Source organism: Schistocerca americana, chromosome 1, assembly GCF_021461395.2.
Source record: "Schistocerca americana isolate TAMUIC-IGC-003095 chromosome 1, iqSchAmer2.1, whole genome shotgun sequence".
In the NCBI taxonomy this organism is placed as follows: Eukaryota; Metazoa; Arthropoda; class Insecta; order Orthoptera; family Acrididae; genus Schistocerca; species Schistocerca americana.
Window position 1 is genome coordinate 797,122,271 of NC_060119.1, and position 19,931 is coordinate 797,142,201.

At 41.6% G+C, this 19,931-nt stretch overlaps 1 protein-coding gene across 1 annotated transcript in view; it reads left to right on the forward strand.

The window, feature by feature from the left end:
• LOC124545688 (myosin heavy chain kinase B) overlaps positions 1-19,931 on the forward strand; it is an 81,638-nt gene that overhangs the window by 37,471 nt on the left and 24,236 nt on the right. Inside the window, exon 3 of the mRNA XM_047124638.1 lies at positions 7,800-7,929. Within this exon, the coding sequence (XP_046980594.1) occupies positions 7,800-7,929 (130 nt within the window). The remainder of the gene's footprint in view (positions 1-7,799; positions 7,930-19,931) is intronic.

A 19,931-nucleotide genomic window follows, 5' to 3' on the forward strand; every position in this document is an offset into this window, starting at 1 on the left:
TTATCGGAACTAGTGATCACGAAGTAGATGGAGTTGAGTAATTCTGCTACCTAGGCAGCAAAATAGCCCATAACGGACGGAGCAAGGGGAACATAAAAAGCAGATTAGCACTGAAAAGCCGGCCGCGGTGGCCGAGCGGTTCTAGGTGCTTCAGTCCGGAATCGCGCGACTGCTACGGTCGCAGGTTCGAATCCTGCCTCGGGCATGGATATGTGTGGTGTCCTTACGTTAGTTAGGTTTAAGTAGTTCTAAGTTCTAGGGTACTGATGACCTCAGATGTTGAGTCCCATAGTGCTCAGAGCCATTTGAACCATTTGAAGCACTGACAAACACGGCGTTCCTAAATAAGAGAAGTCTACTAGTATCAATTTGAGGAATAAATTTCTGATAATGTACGTTTGGAGCACAGCATTTTATGGTAGTGAAATACGGACTGTGGGATAACCGGAAGAGATGAGGATCGAAGCGTTTGAAGTGTGGTGCTGCAGAAGAATGTTGAAAAGTGAAGTGGCAGAGTAAGGTCTGAGAAGGTTCTCCGCAGAATCGGCGAGGATAGAAATACGTGTAAAACACCGACAAGAATAAGTGATTAACTTCCATTGTACTAGAGAGAGCTGTAGAGCGTAAAAACTGTAGAAGAAGACAGAGATGGGAGTACATCCAGCAAATGATGGAGGACTTAGGCTGTAATAGAAAGGTTGGTATAGGAGAGAAATTCATGGCGGGCCGCATCAAACCAGTCAGAAGACTGATGACTGAAAGAAGAAAGAGAGTCCCTCTTCCATCTTCGTGCCAATGCGTAATAGTGATCGATCCAGTGGAATTAGAGTGAAAAGCGACTCATGGGTATATCAGATGCTGTGAATCGTAAGTTCTTGATACGATGAATGAAGCCTTCTAACTTACGTGTGTGGTGCTCACATTTTACAGCTTAATGGGTCATTTACGCTGTCAAGTCGTATGTTGGCGCCCCAATATTGCTCACAACTGGGAAAAGTGCCCACTATTCTAATGAATTGTAGACGATCCATGTAGCCTGGGAGAGACAGGTGTACGTAGTCTCTTCGTCACAACATCTGAGATCGCGATGGTCTTGCAGAGTCATAAAGTTCTTCGCTGTATTTTGGCCAATAAGCACAGTCGTCCAGTAGATACATCATCATGCTTAAGTAAATCGGTCTGGGGCGAATCCACTGGTACAGAGTCTGAATATGTTTAAGAGGAATAATATACTGCCAACTATCAATAACGATCCAAAACATGCAAAAACTATCATCGGTACAAAGCAATACTAAAAATGTTATTACATGTTTAATGTTTAGCTCCAGATACTGTGTGAATAATGTCATAGTACCATTTTACTTTAAAGTTATTGCATAATTTCTTTGTTTGTTGCCTTTTCTTGGCATACTGCACGTCAGCTGCAAAGGTATGAGCCACTGTTATTAACAATTATGAAAATGTGAACTTACAGACTTCAGTCTTATTACTGTTATAATTTGCGGTTTTATAGAGGATACAATTTTTATGGACACTAGGTGGTAACGTATAACCATGTCATGTACTTACGTTAGTCGTCCGGCTGTTAGTTGCTCGAAAACACAGAAAAGCATAACTTTTCACCTTGCCAAATATTACTTCATCTTGCTGTTAACGTGTGTGGCGAGATGTATCGCGGGAAAATTTTGGAACCTGTATTGGGAATTCTGATGACATCTGTTCCTTACTTAGACCTCTATTTCCGATGGGGAAGTGGGGAGTAATTGTATACGGGGTGTTACAAAAAGGTACGGCCAAACTTTCAGGGAACATTCCTCACACACAAATAAAGAAAAGATGTTATGTGGACATGTGTCCGGAAACGCTTAATTTCCATGTCAGAGCTCATTTTAGTTTCGTCAGTATGTACTGTTCTTCCTCGATTCACCGCCAGTTGGCCCAATTGAAAGAAGGTAATGTTGACTTCGGTGCTTGTGTTGACATGCGACTCATTGCTCTACAGTACTAACATCAAGCACATCAGTACGTACCACCAACAGGTTAGTGTTCATCACGAACGTGGTTTTGCAGTCAGTGCAATTTTTACAAATGCGGAATTGGCAGATGCCCGTTTGATGTATGGATTAGCACGGGGTAATAGCCGTGGCGCGGTACGTTTGTATGGAGACAGATTTCCAGAACGAAGATGTCCCGACAGGAAGACGTTCGAAGCAATTCATCGGCGTCTTAGGGAGCACGGAACATTCCAGCCTACGACTCGCGACTGGGGAAGACCTAGGACGACGAGGACACCTGCAATGGACGAGGCAATTCTTCGTGCAGTTGACGATAACCCTAATGTCAGCGTCAGAGAAGTTGCTGCTGTACAAGGTAACGTTGACCACGTCACTGCGTGGAGAGTGCTACGGGAGAACCAGTTGTTTCCGTACCATGTACAGCGTGTGCAGGCACTATCAGCAGCTGATTGGCCTCCACGGGTACACTTCTGCGAATGGTTCATCCAGCAATGTGTCAATCCTCATTTCAGTGCAAATGTTCTCTTTACGGATGAGGCTTCATTCCAACGTGATCAAATTGTAAATTTTCACAACCAACACGTGTGGGCTGACGAGAATCCGCACGCAATTGTGCACTTACGTCATCAACACAGATTTTCTATGAACGTTTGGGCAGGCATTGTTGGTGATGTCTTGACTGGGCCCCATGTTCTTCCACCTACGCTCAATGGAGCACGTTATCATGATTTCATACGGGATCCTCTACCTGTGCTGCTAGAACATATGCCTTTACAAGTACGACACAACATGTGGTTCATGCACGATGGAGCTCCTGCACATTTCAGTCGAAGTGTTCGTACGCTTCTCAACAACAGATTCGGTGACCGATGGATTGGTAGAGGCGGACCAATTCCATGGCCTCCACGCTCTCCTGACCTCAACCCTCTTGACTTTTATTTATGGGGGCATTTGAAAGCTCTTGTCTGCGCAACCCCGGTACCAAATGTAGAGACTCTTCGTGATCGTATTGTGGACGGCTATGATACAATACGCCAGTCTCCAGGGCTGCATCAGCGCATCAGGTATTCCATGCGACGGAGGGTGGATGCATGTATCCTCGCTAACGGAGGACATTTTGAACATTTCCTGTAACAAAGTGTTTGAAGTCACGCTGGTACGTTCTGTTGCTGTGTGTTTCCATTCCATGATTAATGTGATTTGAAGAGAAGTAATAAAATGGAAAGTAAGCGTTTCCGGACACATGTCCACATAACATATTTTCTTTCTTTGTGTGTGAGGAATGTTTCCTGAAAGTTTGGCCGTACCTTTTTGTAACACCCGGTATACAGGGTGATCCATTGATCGTGACCAGACCAAATATTTCACGAAATATGCATCGCGTTTGTTTTTTTTTTTTAGATGGCGCTGTAATAGTCACAAACATATGGCTCACAATTTTAGACGAACGGTTGGTAACAGGTAGGTTTTTTAAATTAAAATACAGAACGTAGGTACGTTTGAACATTTTATTTCGGTTGTTCCAATGTGATACATGTAGCTTTGTGAACTTATCATTTCTGAGAACGCATACTGTTAAAGCGTGTTTATCTGTAAATACCACATTAATGCAATAAGTGGTCAAAATGATGTCCGTCAATCTCAATGCATTTGGTAATAAGTGTAACGACATTCCTCTCAACAGCGAGTAATTCGCCTTCAGTAAAGTTCGCACATGCATTGACAATGCGCTGACGCATGTTGTCAAGCGTTTTCGGGGGATCACGATAGAAAATATCCTTCAACTTTCCCCACAGAAAGAAATCCGGGGACGTCAGATCCGGTGAACGTGCGGGCCATGGTATGGTGCTTCGACGACCAATCCACCTGTCATGAAATAACGCTATTCAATTCCGCTAAAACCGCTCGCGAGCTATGTGCCAGACATCCATCATGTTGGAAGTACATCGTCATTCTGACACCCAGTGAAACATCTTGTAGTAACATCGGTAGAACATTACGTAGGAAATCAGCATACATTGCACGATTTAGATTGCCATCGATAAAATGGGGGCCAATTATCCTTCCTCGCATAATGCCGCACCATATATTAACCCGCCAAGGACGCTGATGTTCCACTTGTCGCAGCGATCGTGGATTTTCCGTTGCCCAATAGTTCATATTATGCCGGTTTGCGTTACCGCTGTTGGTGAATGACGCTTCGTCGCTATCTGTCATCGTCCCATAATTTCTCTTGTGCCCAGTGGCAGAACTGTACACGACGTTCAAAGTGGTCGCCATGCAATTCCTGGTGCATAGAAATATGGTACGGGTGCAATCGATGTTGATGTAGCATTCTCAACACCGACGTTTTTGAGATTCCCGATTCTCGCGCAATTTGTCTGCTACTGATGTGCGGATTAGCCGCGACAGCAGCTGAAACACCTACTTGGGCATCATCATTTGTTGCAGGTCGTGGTTGACATTTCACATGTAGCTGAACACTTCCTGTTTCCTTAAATAACGTAACTATCCGGCGAACGTTCAGGACACTTGGATGATGTCGTCCAGGATACCGAGCACCATACATAGCACACGCCCGTTGGGCATTTTTATCACAATAGCACGATATCGACCTTATCCGCAATTGGTAAACGGTCCATTTCAACACGGATAATGTATCACGAAGCAAATACCGTCCGCACTTGCGGAATGGTACGTGATACCACGTACTTGTACGTTTGTAACTATTACAGCGCAATCTATCACAAAGCGAAAAAAGTGTTCCAACTTAAACATTCATATTTTTTTTACGTACTACACGAATATGAAATAAAAATTGGGGTTCCTATTAAAAAAAAACGATGTTGATATGCGTTTGACCTATGACAGCGCCATGTGGTTTCCCCCTTCAAGCTAGACGAGTTTCGTTCTTTGTAGTTTTTTAGTTTGATGCTTATTTCGTGAGATATTTGGCCCGATAACTATCAATGAACCACCCAGTATATATATATGTGTCCTGTGTTTGTTGTTTTAAAGCAGTAAATAGCGTGTCGTTGTATAGTACTGTGTGTTCATATATGACTTTTTCCCTTCTACTGAAGCCTTTTGTACGTGATAGTTTTCTGCTATCGTTAATTTGCGACGTAAAGTGTTGCTGTCTGTAAGGATGTGTAGATCAGTTTCGACATTTGTTGGCTGGTGGTTTTCATTTATTTAGAGTTCTGCGACTGTGGATTGTGTGCTGCTACTCTTCAGAGCTCTCATGTGTTCTGTGTGCCTTGTTCAGACGTTCCTGCTTGTTTGTCCTATGTGTCAGGATCGGCAGGAGATGCACATGAGTTGGTATATTCCTACACTACCGAAATTGTCTTTAGTTCTTATGCCTTTCTTAGTCTTTTTTGTATTGTGTTGATTGTCTGAATTCTATTGGAATCCTTTGTTTCTTCATTATATTTCTAATTCGATGTACTATTTTATTGTTATGTGTTAGTGTGTATCATTTGTTTCTTTTTTCCGATGTGATGTGGTCCTCCATGTTGTCAGTGTGTTCTGCCTCTGTGTTTCAAGACATTTTCGTTGTGCACTTGTGTGAGTGGTGACTTTCATTGCCTTTCATTTCTAAATTGCTGTTGAGCTCGTTCAAAAATGGTTCAAATGGCTCTAAGCAATATGGGACTTAACATCTGAGGTCATCTGTCCCCTAGACTTAAAACTACTTAAACCTAACTAACCTAAGGACATCACACACATCCATGCCCGAGGCAGGATTCGAACCTGCGACCGTAGCAGCAGTGCGGTTCCAGACTGAAACGCCTAGAACTGCTCGGCCGCAACGGCCGGCCTGTTGAGCTTGTTTATGATATCTGTTTCGTGTTCATTTTCAACAGCAATTTGTTTGATTACTTTTAATTCGTTTGTGTCCTTTTGAGATTAGGGAGATGTCCTGTTTGACATTTGAATTCTGTGTTTATTTGCCCGCTTGTGCTATCCTCAACAGTAAGTAAAGCGCCCTGAAATACCTGTGGGGATTGTACGCGCCGCAAGACGATAGCAGCTTCGCCCGCCTCGATATCGCTACCAACTCCGCCCGGATTTGGCTCCGGCACTCAGCGTGGGTGGTAATGGGCTTATCGTGTCCGGAGGGCGACCTACGCACGTGTCCCTCACGTGGTCCTGTCCTGCCGCATTCCACTCTGCTCCTACAAAACCGCTCGCCGCCTTAAAGTTGAAAATCCGAAGCTCGAGGTGATACAAAGTAAACAGCACTTCGACTTGCGTGCGTCTATTCAATCTCCGAAAGTTCTTCACCCATTGTTTTGAAAATATATCGTGTTTTATATACCTGTTGGGGCCACATTGCGTTGTTAGTAAAAACATGATGTATGTTTGTTCAAAATCTTAAATCTCCGAAAGTTCTTTATTGATTCCTTTGAAATTTTAGCTCAATATTACATCCGAATATGCGTATGTTTTTATATACCTACTGGAGGTCCATATGATACCATAGGGTGTCCATCCATATTAGAAAAGAGAATAATAAATAAAAATAATAGATATACTGTATATATTTTGGTATCATACGGCGCCCTTCTAGGTGTATATGAGACACGTGTGTTCAAAGAAATGTGTCAAAATTTGAATGGAATCAGTGCAGAACTTTCGGAAATTTTAAGATTTTGAACAAATGGACATGATGTTTTTGATAACAACGATAACAACATATGCCCATATATATCGCGCTCCAGTAAGTATATAAAAACATGCACGTATTTGAATACAATGTCGTGTCAAAATTTCAAATCAATTGCTGAAGAAATTTTGGAGCTTTAAGTTTCTAAACAAACGAACTTTTACATATACATAAATAAAGATATAAATGTTCGTTTGCTCAAAATATTATATGAAACTTCTTCTCTGATTGTTTCGAAATTATAACAGGATGTTGCATTTATGTACACACCTGTTCTTATGTACCTATTTTTAATATACATAATGTATCAATAAATATGTAATCGATAAATGGGAAACATTACTACCATAATTTCGAAAAGTGTCTGACACATTTACGTCAAATATTTACACAATGCTCTGATGAACATTCGGACAGACGTAGGGTAAATATTCTTAATATATAAATATGTATGTAATATAAAATAGGGAAAAATGTTTACCAAAAGTGTTAAAAATTGCTCGATCAATTTTGTTCAAATTTTTATACGTTACTGTAATAAATGTGTGGACACATACAGGCTACATATTTTAATGTATATAATATATACATATACAAATAAGATATATATTAGTGAAACATTATCAGCAAACAGGAACGTTGTATTTGTGGCTTACCAGGTTGTGAGTAGACCTACAACGGAATCAGAATCTTCACAAAAACACGTACAAGGTCAGAGAGAGAGGGTAATGGGAAATGGAGAGAAGAGTGGCAGGAAATTGATATAAAAAGCGGAAAGAAGGAGGTGAACAGGGAGAGGGGAGAGGAAGTGATGGACAGAAAAAGGAGGAAGGAGGTGGTGATGGTCAAAGAAAGGGCGAGGGGGAGGAGGACGGAGACAGGAGGGAGAAAAAGATTAGGACATGTATCCAATGCCCATACAAATCAGAATCGTGTACTTTATCTTCTGTCTCTTTTCCCCTTAACCAGTCTGAGCCAAGCAACGCGCCCCGGTAGCAGCTAGCAGTACATATAAAAAGGCTTCCCCTTCGCGCAAGTTGCACAAAAATTGTGTAGCAATAGAAAAGACATCTGAGCACCTTGTGTGCTTACACCACGCCTGGTGTTCGCAGATCTGCTCATGGGTGAAGGACAAGCAGAGCCAGCTGTACAACCTGGTGGAAGAGGTGCGCGACCTCATCGTCAAGGGACAGCTCATCTACACGGTGCGTGACCGCGACGTCGTAGTCACCGAACTCGCCGGTAAGTGCCAGCAAGGGTTACGTGCAGAACCCGAGTACGCGTGGTCACAGTGGAATTTGAATTGTAAGTAGGCTGTTTAGGTTTTTATATTGGTAACGCCACGTAGCGCTCTGTATGTAAATCTCTGACTGTGCTGTGCGAAATCCGTGGCTGGTTGGAATTGTTGTAATATTCGCTATTGTAGTGTTGGGCAGTTGGCTGTTAACAGCGCGTAGCGTTGCGCAGTTGGAGGTGAGCCGCCAGCAGTGGTGGATGTGGGGAGAGAGATGGCGGAGTTTTGAGAGCGGATGATCTGGACGTGTGTCCATCAGAGACAGTAAATTTGTAAGACTCGATGTCATGAACTGATGTATATATATATTATGATGACCTTTGAACACTATTAAGGTAAATACATTGTTTGTTCTTTTTTTTAAAAAAAAAATAAGACAAAGAAGACGCATGGAACATTCCATTTCACAAATCGTTAGAAAATTCAGTATTCCGAGATCCACAGTGTCAAGAGTATGCCGAGAATACAAAATTTCAGGCATTATATTTCACCACAGCCAACGCAGTGGCCGATGGTCTACACTTAATGACCGAGAGCAGTGCCGTTTGCGAAGAATTGTCAGTGCTAACAGACAAGCAACGCTGCGTGAAATAACCGCAGAAATCAACGTGGAGCGTACGATGAACGTATCACTTAGGATAGTGTGGCGAAATTTGGCGTTAATGGGCTGTGGCAGCAGACGGCCGACGCGAGTGGCTTTGCTAACACCACGATGTCGCCAGCAGCACCTCTCCTGGACTCATGACCGTATCAGCTGGATCCTATACAACGGGAAAACCGTGGCCTGATCAGATGAGCCCCGATTTCAGTTGGTAATGGCTGATGGTGGCCCAGACCCCACGAACCCATGGACCTAAGTTGTCAACAAGTCACTGAGAAGTTGGTGGTGGCTGCATAATGATGTGGGCTGTGTTCTCATGGAATGGACTGGGTCCTCTCGCGTTAGGAACTTGCTTATTAATAACAGTCAGGCTGTAACTGTTGGTTGGTGATATTTACTGACAAAATGCAACCTAACTCTAGATTGCGCACTTACGGCTATCCTGTGTGGTCGTTTTTTAGTACGACTTTAAAAGAGAGAGGGAGATTGTTAATAGATCACCGATGCGTCGGTTCTCGATTGTGTTCAGGAGACGTACGGATTGATTATGCGAAGGTGTTTTCTTAATTGACCTTTCGACCCAGATTGCCCTCGCACAATCAGAATCTTCGATGAAAATACCTAAGGGACCTATTTGAATATAAAAATGGAAATGAAAGCAAATTAGTTTAATTTCGCAAGAGAAAGATTAACAGATAGGAAGTTGAACACATTAGTGGTCTCCCAAATACAATCGAGACACCGCGATAAACAGCGAACTTGTAACAAAGCTCATATTGAAACGTCCCCTTAGAAAAATTATACATGACTGTGCTTAAACTGACACACAATATTTTCTAGCGCAACGCAATCTGACTTTCAATAATGCCTGCAAGAGAATGGCCCTGACTAAATTCACCTATACGTTTCTCAAATCACTTACCTCACAAAAATCTTCGTTACTCGAACTACTGCAATACAGCGAGCGCCACTACTGCCAGCGAAATAAAAGATTCAAACTACTGAAGGCACTTACTACTGATAGGCATAGTTAGCAAATGAAACATTTTGATAGAGAACAAACAATGTATTTATCTTAATACTGTTCAAAAGTCATTATATATATATATATATATATATATATATATATATATATATATATATATATATATATATACACTCCTGGAAATGGAAAAAAGAACACATTGACACCGGTGTGCCAGACCCACCATACTTGCTCCGGACACTGCGAGAGGGCTGTACAAGCAATGATCACACGCACGGCACAGCGGACACACCAGGAACCGCGGTGTTGGCCGTCGAATGGCGCTAGCTGCGCAGCATTTGTGCACCGCCGCCGTCAGTGTCAGCCAGTTTGCCGTGGCATACGGAGCTCCATCGCAGTCTTTAACACTGGTAGCATGCCGCGACAGCGTGGACGTGAACCGTATGTGCAGTTGACGGACTTTGAGCGAGGGCGTATAGTGGGCATGCGGGAGGCCGGGTGGACGTACCGCCGAATTGCTCAACACGTGGGGCGTGAGGTCTCCACAGTACATCGATGTTGTCGCCAGTGATCGGCGGAAGGTGCACGTGCCCGTCGACCAGGGACCGGACCGCAGCGACGCACGGATGCACGCCAAGACCGTAGGATCCTACGCAGTGCTGTAGGGGACCGCACCGCCACTTCCCAGCAAATTAGGGACACTGTTGCTCCTGGGGTATCGGCGAGGACCATTCGCAACCGTCTCCATGAAGCTGGGCTACGGTCCCGCACACCGTTAGGCCGTCTTCCGCTCACGCCCCATCATCGTGCAGCCCGCCTCCAGTGGTGTCGCGACAGGCGTGAATGGAGGGACGAATGGAGACGTGTCGTCTTCAGCGATGAGAGTCGCTTCTGCCTTGGTGCCAATGATGGTCGTATGCGTGTTTGGCGCCGTGCAGGTGAGCGCCACAATCAGGACTGCATACGACCGAGGCACACAGGGCCAACACCCGGCATCATGGTGTGGGGAGCGATCTCCTACACTGGCCGTACACCACTGGTGATCGTCGAGGGGACACTGAATAGTGCACGGTACATCCAAACCGTCATCGAACCCATCGTTCTACCATTCCTAGACCGGCAAGGGAACTTGCTGTTCCAACAGGACAATGCACGTCCGCATGTATCCCGTGCCACCCAACGTGCTCTAGAAGGTGTAAGTCAACTACCCTGGGCAGCAAGATCTCCGGATCTGTCCCCCATTGAGCATGTTTGGGACTGGATGAAGCGTCGTCTCACGCGGTCTGCACGTCCAGCACGAACGCTGGTCCAACTGAGGCGCCAGGTGGAAATGGCATGGCAAGCCGTTCCACAGGACTACATCCAGCATCTCTACGATCGTCTCCATGGGAGAATAGCAGCCTGCATTGCTGCGAAAGGTGGATATACACTGTACTAGTGCCGACATTGTGCATGCTCTGTTGCCTGTGTCTATGTGCCTGTGGTTCTGTCAGTGTGATCATGTGATGTATCTGACCCCAGGAATGTGTCAATAAAGTTTCCCCTTCCTGGGACAATGAATTCACGGTGTTCTTATTTCAATTTCCAGGAGTATATATATGTATATATATATATATATATATATATATATATATATATCAATCTACGGTATCCAATATTACAAATTTACTGTCTCTGGTGGACACACGTCCAGATCGTCCGTTTTCAAAACTCCGCCATCTCACTCCCCACATCCACCACTGCTGGCGGCTCACCTCCAACTGCGCAACGCTACGCGCTATTCACATCCAGCTGCGCAACACTATAATGGCCGACAACAATGCAAACTAGCCACAGACTGCACACAGCACAGCCAGTGATTTTCATACAGAGCACTACGTGGCGTTACCAATAAGAGAACCTAAACAGCCTACTTACATAGCCCCCATGCTCCCCACAAAAAATTTTACAAATTGTTTTGCGCACTGGCCAGTACATATTTGTTAAAATTTTTTCACAATTACAATAACAACGAAATCAAATGCACACACTTATTGATACAATGTTGGTCAAAAGCTAAAATTTTCTCACAGTCCATAAAGACAGTCCTGATCGTTCATCACAGTAAAATAGCAGTGTTTTTGTCAAAGTCTAAGCAGTAAAAGAAAATGCACACGGAAGTAGTGGATTTCCATGCAGTCTTGAAGAAGTAGTATTGTCCTTCCAACGGAAAGACAATGCTGACTCTTGACATGCAGACAGGTAATCGGCCACAACAGAGAAAACCCACAGCAGAGTCAGTCAAAGTTTTGAAGCGTATTGGTAGGTAGGTCATCACAGAGCAGACCCACTGCAGTCCTTGAAGAAATAATGGTACTGGTGGGCCATCAAAGACGCAGACCCACTGTAGTCCTTGTAGAAATGATGGTATTGGTGGGCCATCAAAGATGCAGACCCACTGTAGTCCTAGTAGAAATAATGGTACTGGTGGGTCATCAAAGGTGTAGACTCACTGTAGTCCTTGTAGAGATGGCCAGCAGCCATCTGTTGCAACTGTGCAGGTGCACAATCACCATCGAAGAGTCTTGCAGACAGTATAGCAAGTCCATAAACCACCACTTGTGCACTCACAAAGTTTTTGGAATTGTCCTTAGAACCAGCAATGCTGTTAATCAGTCCCTTGCTGAATTATTAACACACGTGCAAACACTAACAGCCCCCTTTTTTCTCGCATATTCTGTGTGTACTATGACCAACAAAAACGTGTGCAGTGAAATGAAACTTAATGTAAAGAACTGGAGTCTATACAATTATAAATTTACAACATAAGAATCCAATTACAAAGGTACAAAATACATCATTAAAGAACATAACAGTGCAGATAACATTTGTAGTAGTACAGGTTTTACAAAAGAATAGAAATAAACAGATACATCAGTGTTACAGCAATTATGACATAAGTAAATATATAAAATGATGAGAATAGTTTTTACAACATTAATTTCACACATGATCATTAAAACAGAAAAGAATAAATAATGTCTAAACATCTTTACAAAGAAATTAACATAGTATTTGAAAAATTCTACAACATAAATCTTATTAGCTAAACACATAAAGACAGGAAAAACACAAATTCACATAGTGTAATAACACAAAAATACAGGACAGGGTTTGTTTTCAGTGCGACATTTGGTACTGCAGTCCAACCCAAAACTTCATTCTGTAGATCTTTCCTCTTATTTCAACATTTGTTTCCGCCAGAAAAAATCATATCCAAGCATGCTTATTGTATTCTGTTCACATCCTCTTTCAAAAATAGTTTTTCTCCACTGTACACTACTTTTTTGGCCAAACCATTTTCTTATAGCTTCTCAATGCATTTCTTCCAAATCATCATAGTTAGTTTCTTATATCGTCTACCCTCTCTTAAGCTAACTTAAATCTACTGAGCTCAGATATATATACCAAGAGATGAGGCAATGCAGCAGCACATAACAAATTTATACAAACAGCAAGACCAAAAAAATGTAAATTGGCAAAGCAAGCAGCAGTAAATCTAAATTAACAGAGCAAATGCAACATTACAACTAATATGAGCCAATATGCAGCAACAAGAAAAATAAATCAGTAGTAAAACTGGCTTAACAGAGTAATACAAAGTGACATTTAGTAGCACTGTGCCTGGCAAACAGCAGCAGCAAATGCTATAACTTATACCTAAACATGACAAAGCTCAAGCAGAAAAAATATTACAGTAAATATGGCCATGTTTAATACCTATGTCACATCTTAACACTAGAGTGATGCATCACCTTGATTTATCTACGGAACAAGTTACCCACTCATTGTGGGCATAAAATATCTATATTAGTACATCTATTAAATTTTACTTTAACCAATGCTGCTGCAGCTAGAAACTAGATATTAAACGAAATGAGCAAATATACATATAAAGCAACATATGAAACGTCATTCACTATGCAAATGGCGTCTCCAAAGGCAAAAAAATCTCTCAACTAGAAAGACAATAGATGTAAAATGTTTCTCATCATTTCGTTAGGCATTTTAGTAAATATCATAAATTAAGAGCTCCACAGTGTAATCATATATTTTCAAGTTTGAGCGTGTTGTATTTGCGATGCTTTCTACAAAGAAATGTCAATAGCGAGGATAATGGCCTCTTTTTTTTTCTCCACCTAATGGCTTTCTTTTGTCACACGACTATCTCTCAGCTGGGCGCCCAAAACACATTACGTCAAGGTCACTTACCTTTCTTATGGAAATATTTACGACAGCAGTTTCCGCTACAGTGACAGTCTCATACAAAAATTTCACAGGTCAAAAATTTGCGTTACAAATGTGTAGAAACAAAATCCTATAAATATAACAGAGTCCAAAAATTTTTCGCCGGCATTGTGATACATTCACGCATATACACACATTTCATAACTCTTAAAGTACGATTCTTGGTTTCCAACATCCTTTTTCACAAACCAGAGTCCCTAACTTCTATTTATTATTCATATACATATAAACACGTAATAATGTTCCTCATATAGCATCAGCTTATTCATCCTAAACTTACCTCAACAGCATAATACACATCGTCATCGTAATAATACCATCATAACAGATCAATCACATCTCAGAATCGTCGCAGCTTCTTTCAATAATTTCAAGACATTCAATAAAGTCATCTACCTCAAACGTACTTCAAAAATCATGATCCCTTACCAAATACATCATTCAAAGCTCTCATGTTATCACAATGGTTCCAAAAAAGTATGAACAGTTCACAAAGTACAGACAAAATACAATTTCATGAGTGTGAAGTTATCCAACTGTGTAATTGCATAAACATCTGGCACTGACGTAGTAAAAAAATATTTGTTTCTCTGCTAAATAATCAGGTAGCTGTGTAATTCTGTGTTGGAGAAATATGATACTGATGTGTAAAGTTGTATAAGCAAATACCATATTAGCTAGGGCTCCTTGTACTTGCCACACACATGGTACACAAAGTAAGCATGTACCCCCCTGAGGATTAATGTAATTATACCCTCAGGTGTTACAGATTACAGTAATTATGTATCATGGAAAACCTTTGTATCATTGTAATTCAAAAATCTTTAAAAATAAATTTTTTAAGTACAAAATTAATCACTCAAATGCGTGTCCTTTAGCGCTAAATGTGCGTCTTGCCATAAGATAATTCTGTGGAAGTGTCGTAGTTATCGTCCTCTGTAAGCAAAGTTCTGCTGAAGTCAATGTACTCACCTCATCATAAACAAAAGTGAAATGCTATGCGTGTAGATATCGTAGTTATTACGTACATTACCGTGATCAAGAAAGTACTATACTGTAACTATTGTTGTGCTACGAAAAAGGCTGTCACATTGTCGCTATACTACGAAAATTACTACTAAAACATGTTTTACTTTGGAGAATGATACAGAAAAACTGTGCAGATATAAAACAGATACACCGCAAAAAGCAGCAATACAAATTGTGTCACATATTGGTAGCATCGTGATATAATCGTGTAGCTGTCAAAGAAACCAAATGCTAAGTTATCTATAATCTCACAGAATGTACTGCAAATCCAGAAAGTATTTTCAAGTAAACCAAAATGTTGCATTAAAATCTCATTAGCAGTACCTGTATATGTTCTAAGTATGTAAGCCTTATAGTCATTACGTAATCGTGCAACTAACAAGCAAGAATGTACACACACAATAACACTGTGTCGTCCGTTCACTATAACAATGCATTTGTAATTACTGTCTAAATATGTTCCCTAGGTTCTAGACTGGATAGTTCATTTTAAAACATAGTTGCATGTTAACAGCTTCTAAGTGTGACAAAGAGTACTAGTAACGTGAAGTGAAAAATTTTATACCAAAGACTAAATCAAAAAACAGATTAGCTCTCAATAAACGGTTTTACACATGAAATGTGGTGCAATCTTTTACCCTTTCTAGTACGCAGAGTTTCAACTCGAAAGCAATTATCATGCGGTATACATCGGTAAAGAATACTGGAATTTTTCTCAATGTTAGCGTCTAGGTTATTTTTCTCTGAGCCAGTCGACGCAGGTGGCTGCCTGCAGTGCGAGTCATTGTCTGTTTCTTTGTTGGCGCACGTCGTTACTAGGATTAGGGGACCTAACTTCTACAAATTCACCTTGTCGAGAGGGCCCTGACCTGTTTGAATCCCGCCAGTTCTGATGCAATTCAGGTCCATCGTTACGATTATACTGTCTGTCGTCATGTCGGTATATTCCATAATTTCTTTCTTGTCGGTCACCTGGTGGAGAATTTCTCCCTGAATTGTAACTGTACACTGAACTGTTGCGTCGGAAGTTATTCTGTCTCGCTTGATAATAATTGTTTTTGTTCCCATATTGTCTGTGTCTGTGGATATATCTGTCATATTCATTACTACGGAAATGCGATCTTTCTCTGTAAATATTATTATTCTGCCAACGGTTGTCATATGGCTGGTGTCTGTTTTGGTCACGATTTACGTTGTAAGAATAGCCTAGTCGTATCCAGTTATTATTTCTGTCATCGCAAAATTGTGACGGATGTGACCTGTAATTGTTGTGTTCCTGTTTTCGCGTTCCGCAATTGTCAGTGTCAATTTCTAATTATTGTAAGAGTCCCTGAAAAGCTTCAATGTCGTCTTTGCAACGTCCTGCCAAAATAATATGTCGTAAATGTTCAGGCAGTTTGATTAAGCAAATGCGGATGAGTTCTGAGGGGCTGTATGGGTTTGACAGGTACTGATGTCTTCGAAATATTTCACAAGACTGGAAAATTCAGATTGTTCGGAATGTTTCATCATTATGATGCTATGTTTTACTCGGTCTTGTGTAGCTTGAGACCAATATGCTGAGAGGAAGGCATGATAAAATTCTCCTTCACTGTGACAATCGTGAATGACCGATCGCATTCTTACAGCTGGTTCATTCTCTAAATAGCCACACATAAATTCTAATCTGTGCTCTAATGACCAGTTGGGAGGAAAACAATGACAGAATTGATGAAGCCACGCTTGTGGATGAATGTCGTTGCCGGAATTCTTAAATGTTTTGAATTTACGTTTAGTAATAAACAGCTTATAGTAAAAATCATCATGTCGACGAGTCGCATATCGGTCATTGTTACTTCGTTTCGGCGGTTCCATCTCAATATTCGGTGTACCTTGCCAATTTCTTTCATAATTTCCGAAGTACCCCGTGTTATTATTTTGTGGCTGTTCGGTATTTCTATGTCCCTCTTCCCGTATTGGAGCGCGAGAGTCCTCTGAAATACGTAATTCTTGTATTACCTGTGTCAGCTGATCTTGTACTTCCCGGGTTTCTCTTTGGTGTTGCGTATTAATTTGATTCTGATTTTGCTTAAATTTCCTAATTTGTTCGCACTCTTCTGTGTCATTAAAGACTACTGGTTTTGTGTCATTCAGATTATCATCTGCCTTCGTAGATAAATTATTTAGCTGATCCGAACTACTTTCTCTGATAATGAACTAATTTCCTCCATGTGTCTTTCTGAACCAATTTTCAGAGTATCTACTGTGTCCTTTAAGTTTTCCTGAGATTTTGCAAGTTGCGTAACCGAATCGGTAGATGCAACTAAGTCAATTTTAGCTTGCAAGGTCTCATGATTTTCATGAACAATAGTTTGTAGTTCTTTTATAGCTGCTTCGTGATTCTGTAATGCAGTTTCATGCCGCGAAAAAATAGGTTGTAAATGCTCACAAATTTGTGTTTTTACGTCATTACAGACTTTTTGACATTTCGATTCGACTGTATGTAACTCAGTCTACATTTACATCTACATCCATACTCCGCAAGCCACCTGACGGTGTGTGGCGGAGGGTGCCCTGAGTACCTCTATCGGTTCTCCCTTCTATTCCAGTCTCGTATTGTTCGTGGAAAGAAGGATTGTCGGTATGCTTCTGTGTGGGCTTTAATCTCTCTGATGTTATCCTCATGGTCTCTTCGCGAGATATACGTAGGAGGGAGCAATATACTGCTTGACTCTTCGGTGAAGGTATGTTCTCGAAACTTTAACAAAAGCCCGTACCGAGCTACTGAGCGTCTCTCCTGCAGAGTCTTACACTGGAGTTTATCTATCATCTCCGTAACGCTTTCGCGATTGCTAAATGATCCTGTAACGAAGCGCGCTGCTCTCCGTTGGATCTTCTCTATCTCTTTTATCAACCCTATCTGGTACGGATCCCACACTGCTGAGCAGTATTCAAACAGTGGGCGAACAAGCGTACTGTAACCTACTGCCTTTGTTTTCGGATTGCATTTCCTTAGGATTCTTCCAATAAATCTCAGTCTGGCATCTGCTTTACCGACGATCAACTTTATATGATCATTCCATTTTAAATCACTCCTAATGCCTACTCCCAGATAATTTATGGAATTAACTGCTTCCAGTTGCTGACCTGCTATTTTGTAGCTAAATGATAAGGGATCTATCTTTCTATGTATTTGCAGCACATTACACTTGTCTACATTGAGATTCAACTGCCATTCCCTGCACCATGCGTCAATTCGCTGCAGATTCTCCTGCATTTCAGCACAATTTTCCGTTGTTACAACCTCTCGATACATCACAGCATCATCTGCAAAAAGCCTCAGTGAACTTCCGATGTCATCCACAAGGTCATTTACGTATATTGTGAATAGCAACGGTCCTATGACACTCCCCTGCGGCACACCTGATATCACTCTTACTGTAGAAGTCTTCTCTCCATTGAGAATGACATGCTACGTTCTGTTATCTAGGAACTCTTCAATCACACAATTGGTCTGATAGTCAATATGCTCTTACTTTGTTCATTAAACGACTGTGGAGAACTGTATCGCCTTGCGGAAGTCAAGAAACACGGCATCTACCTGTGAACCCGTGTCTATGGCCCTCTGAGTCTCGTGGACGAATAGCGCGAGCTGGGTTTCACACGACCGTCTTTTTCGAAACCCATGCTGATTCCTACAGAGTAGATTTCTAGTCTCCAGAAAAGTCATTATGCTCGAACATGATACGTGTTCCAAAATTCTACAACTGATCGACGTTAGAGATATAGGTCTATAGTTCTGCACATCTGTTCGACTTCCCTTCTTGAAAACGGGGATGACCTGTGCCCTTTTCCAATCCTTTGGAACGCTACGCTCTTCTAGAGACCTACAGTACACCGCTGCAAGAAGGGGGGCAAGTTCCTAAAATCGAACTGGTATCCCATCAGGTCCAGCGGCCTTTGCTCTTTTGAGCGATTTTAATTGTTTCTCTATCCCTCTGTCGTCTATTTCTATATCTACCATTTTGTCATCTGTACGACAATCTAGAGAAGGAACTACAGTGCAGTCTTCCTCTGTGAAACAGCTTTGGAAAAAGACATTTAGTATTTCGGCCTTTAGACTGTCATCCTCCGTTTCAGTACCATTTTGGTCACAGAGTGTCTGGACATTTTGTTATGATCCACCTACCGCTTTGTCATAAGACCAAAATTTCTTAGGATTTTCTGCCAAGTCAGTACATAGAGCTTTACTTTCTAATTCGCTGAACGCCTCTCGCATACCCTCCTTACACTACATTTCGCTTCGCGTAATTTTTGTTTGTCTGCAAGGCTTTGGCTATGTTTATGTTTGCTGTGAAGTTCCCTTTGCTTGCGCAGCAGTTTTCTAACTCGGTTGTTGTACCATGGTGGTTCTTTTCCATCTCTTACGATCGTGCTTGGCAACTACTCATCTAACGCATATTGTACGGTGGTTTTGAACTTTGTCCACTGATCCTCAACACTATCTGTACTTGAGACAAAACTTTTGTGTTGAGCCGTCAGGTACTCTGTAATCTGCTTTTTGTCACTTTTACTAAACAGAAAAGTCTTCCTACCTTTTTTAGTATTTCTATTTACGGCTGAAATCATCGATGCCGTAACCGCTTTATGATCGCTGATTCCCTGTTCTGAGTTAACTGTTCCAAATAGTTCGGGTCTGTTTGTCACCAGAAGGTCTAATATGTTATCGCCACGAGTCGGTTCTCTGTTTAACTGCTCAAGGTAGTTTTCAGATATAGCACTTTAAAAAATTTCACTGGATTCTTTGTCCCTATCACTCGTTATGAACGTTTGAGTCTCCCAGTCTATATCCAGCAAATTAAAATCTCCACCCAGAACTATAACATGGTGGGGAAATCTACTGGAAATATTTTCCAAATTATCGTTCAGGTGCTCAGCCACAACAGATGCTGAGCCAGGGGGCCTATAGAGACATCCAATTACCATATCTGAGCCTGCTTTAACCGTGACCTTCACCCAAATCATTTCACATTTCGGATCTCCATCAATTTTCTTCGATACTATTGCAA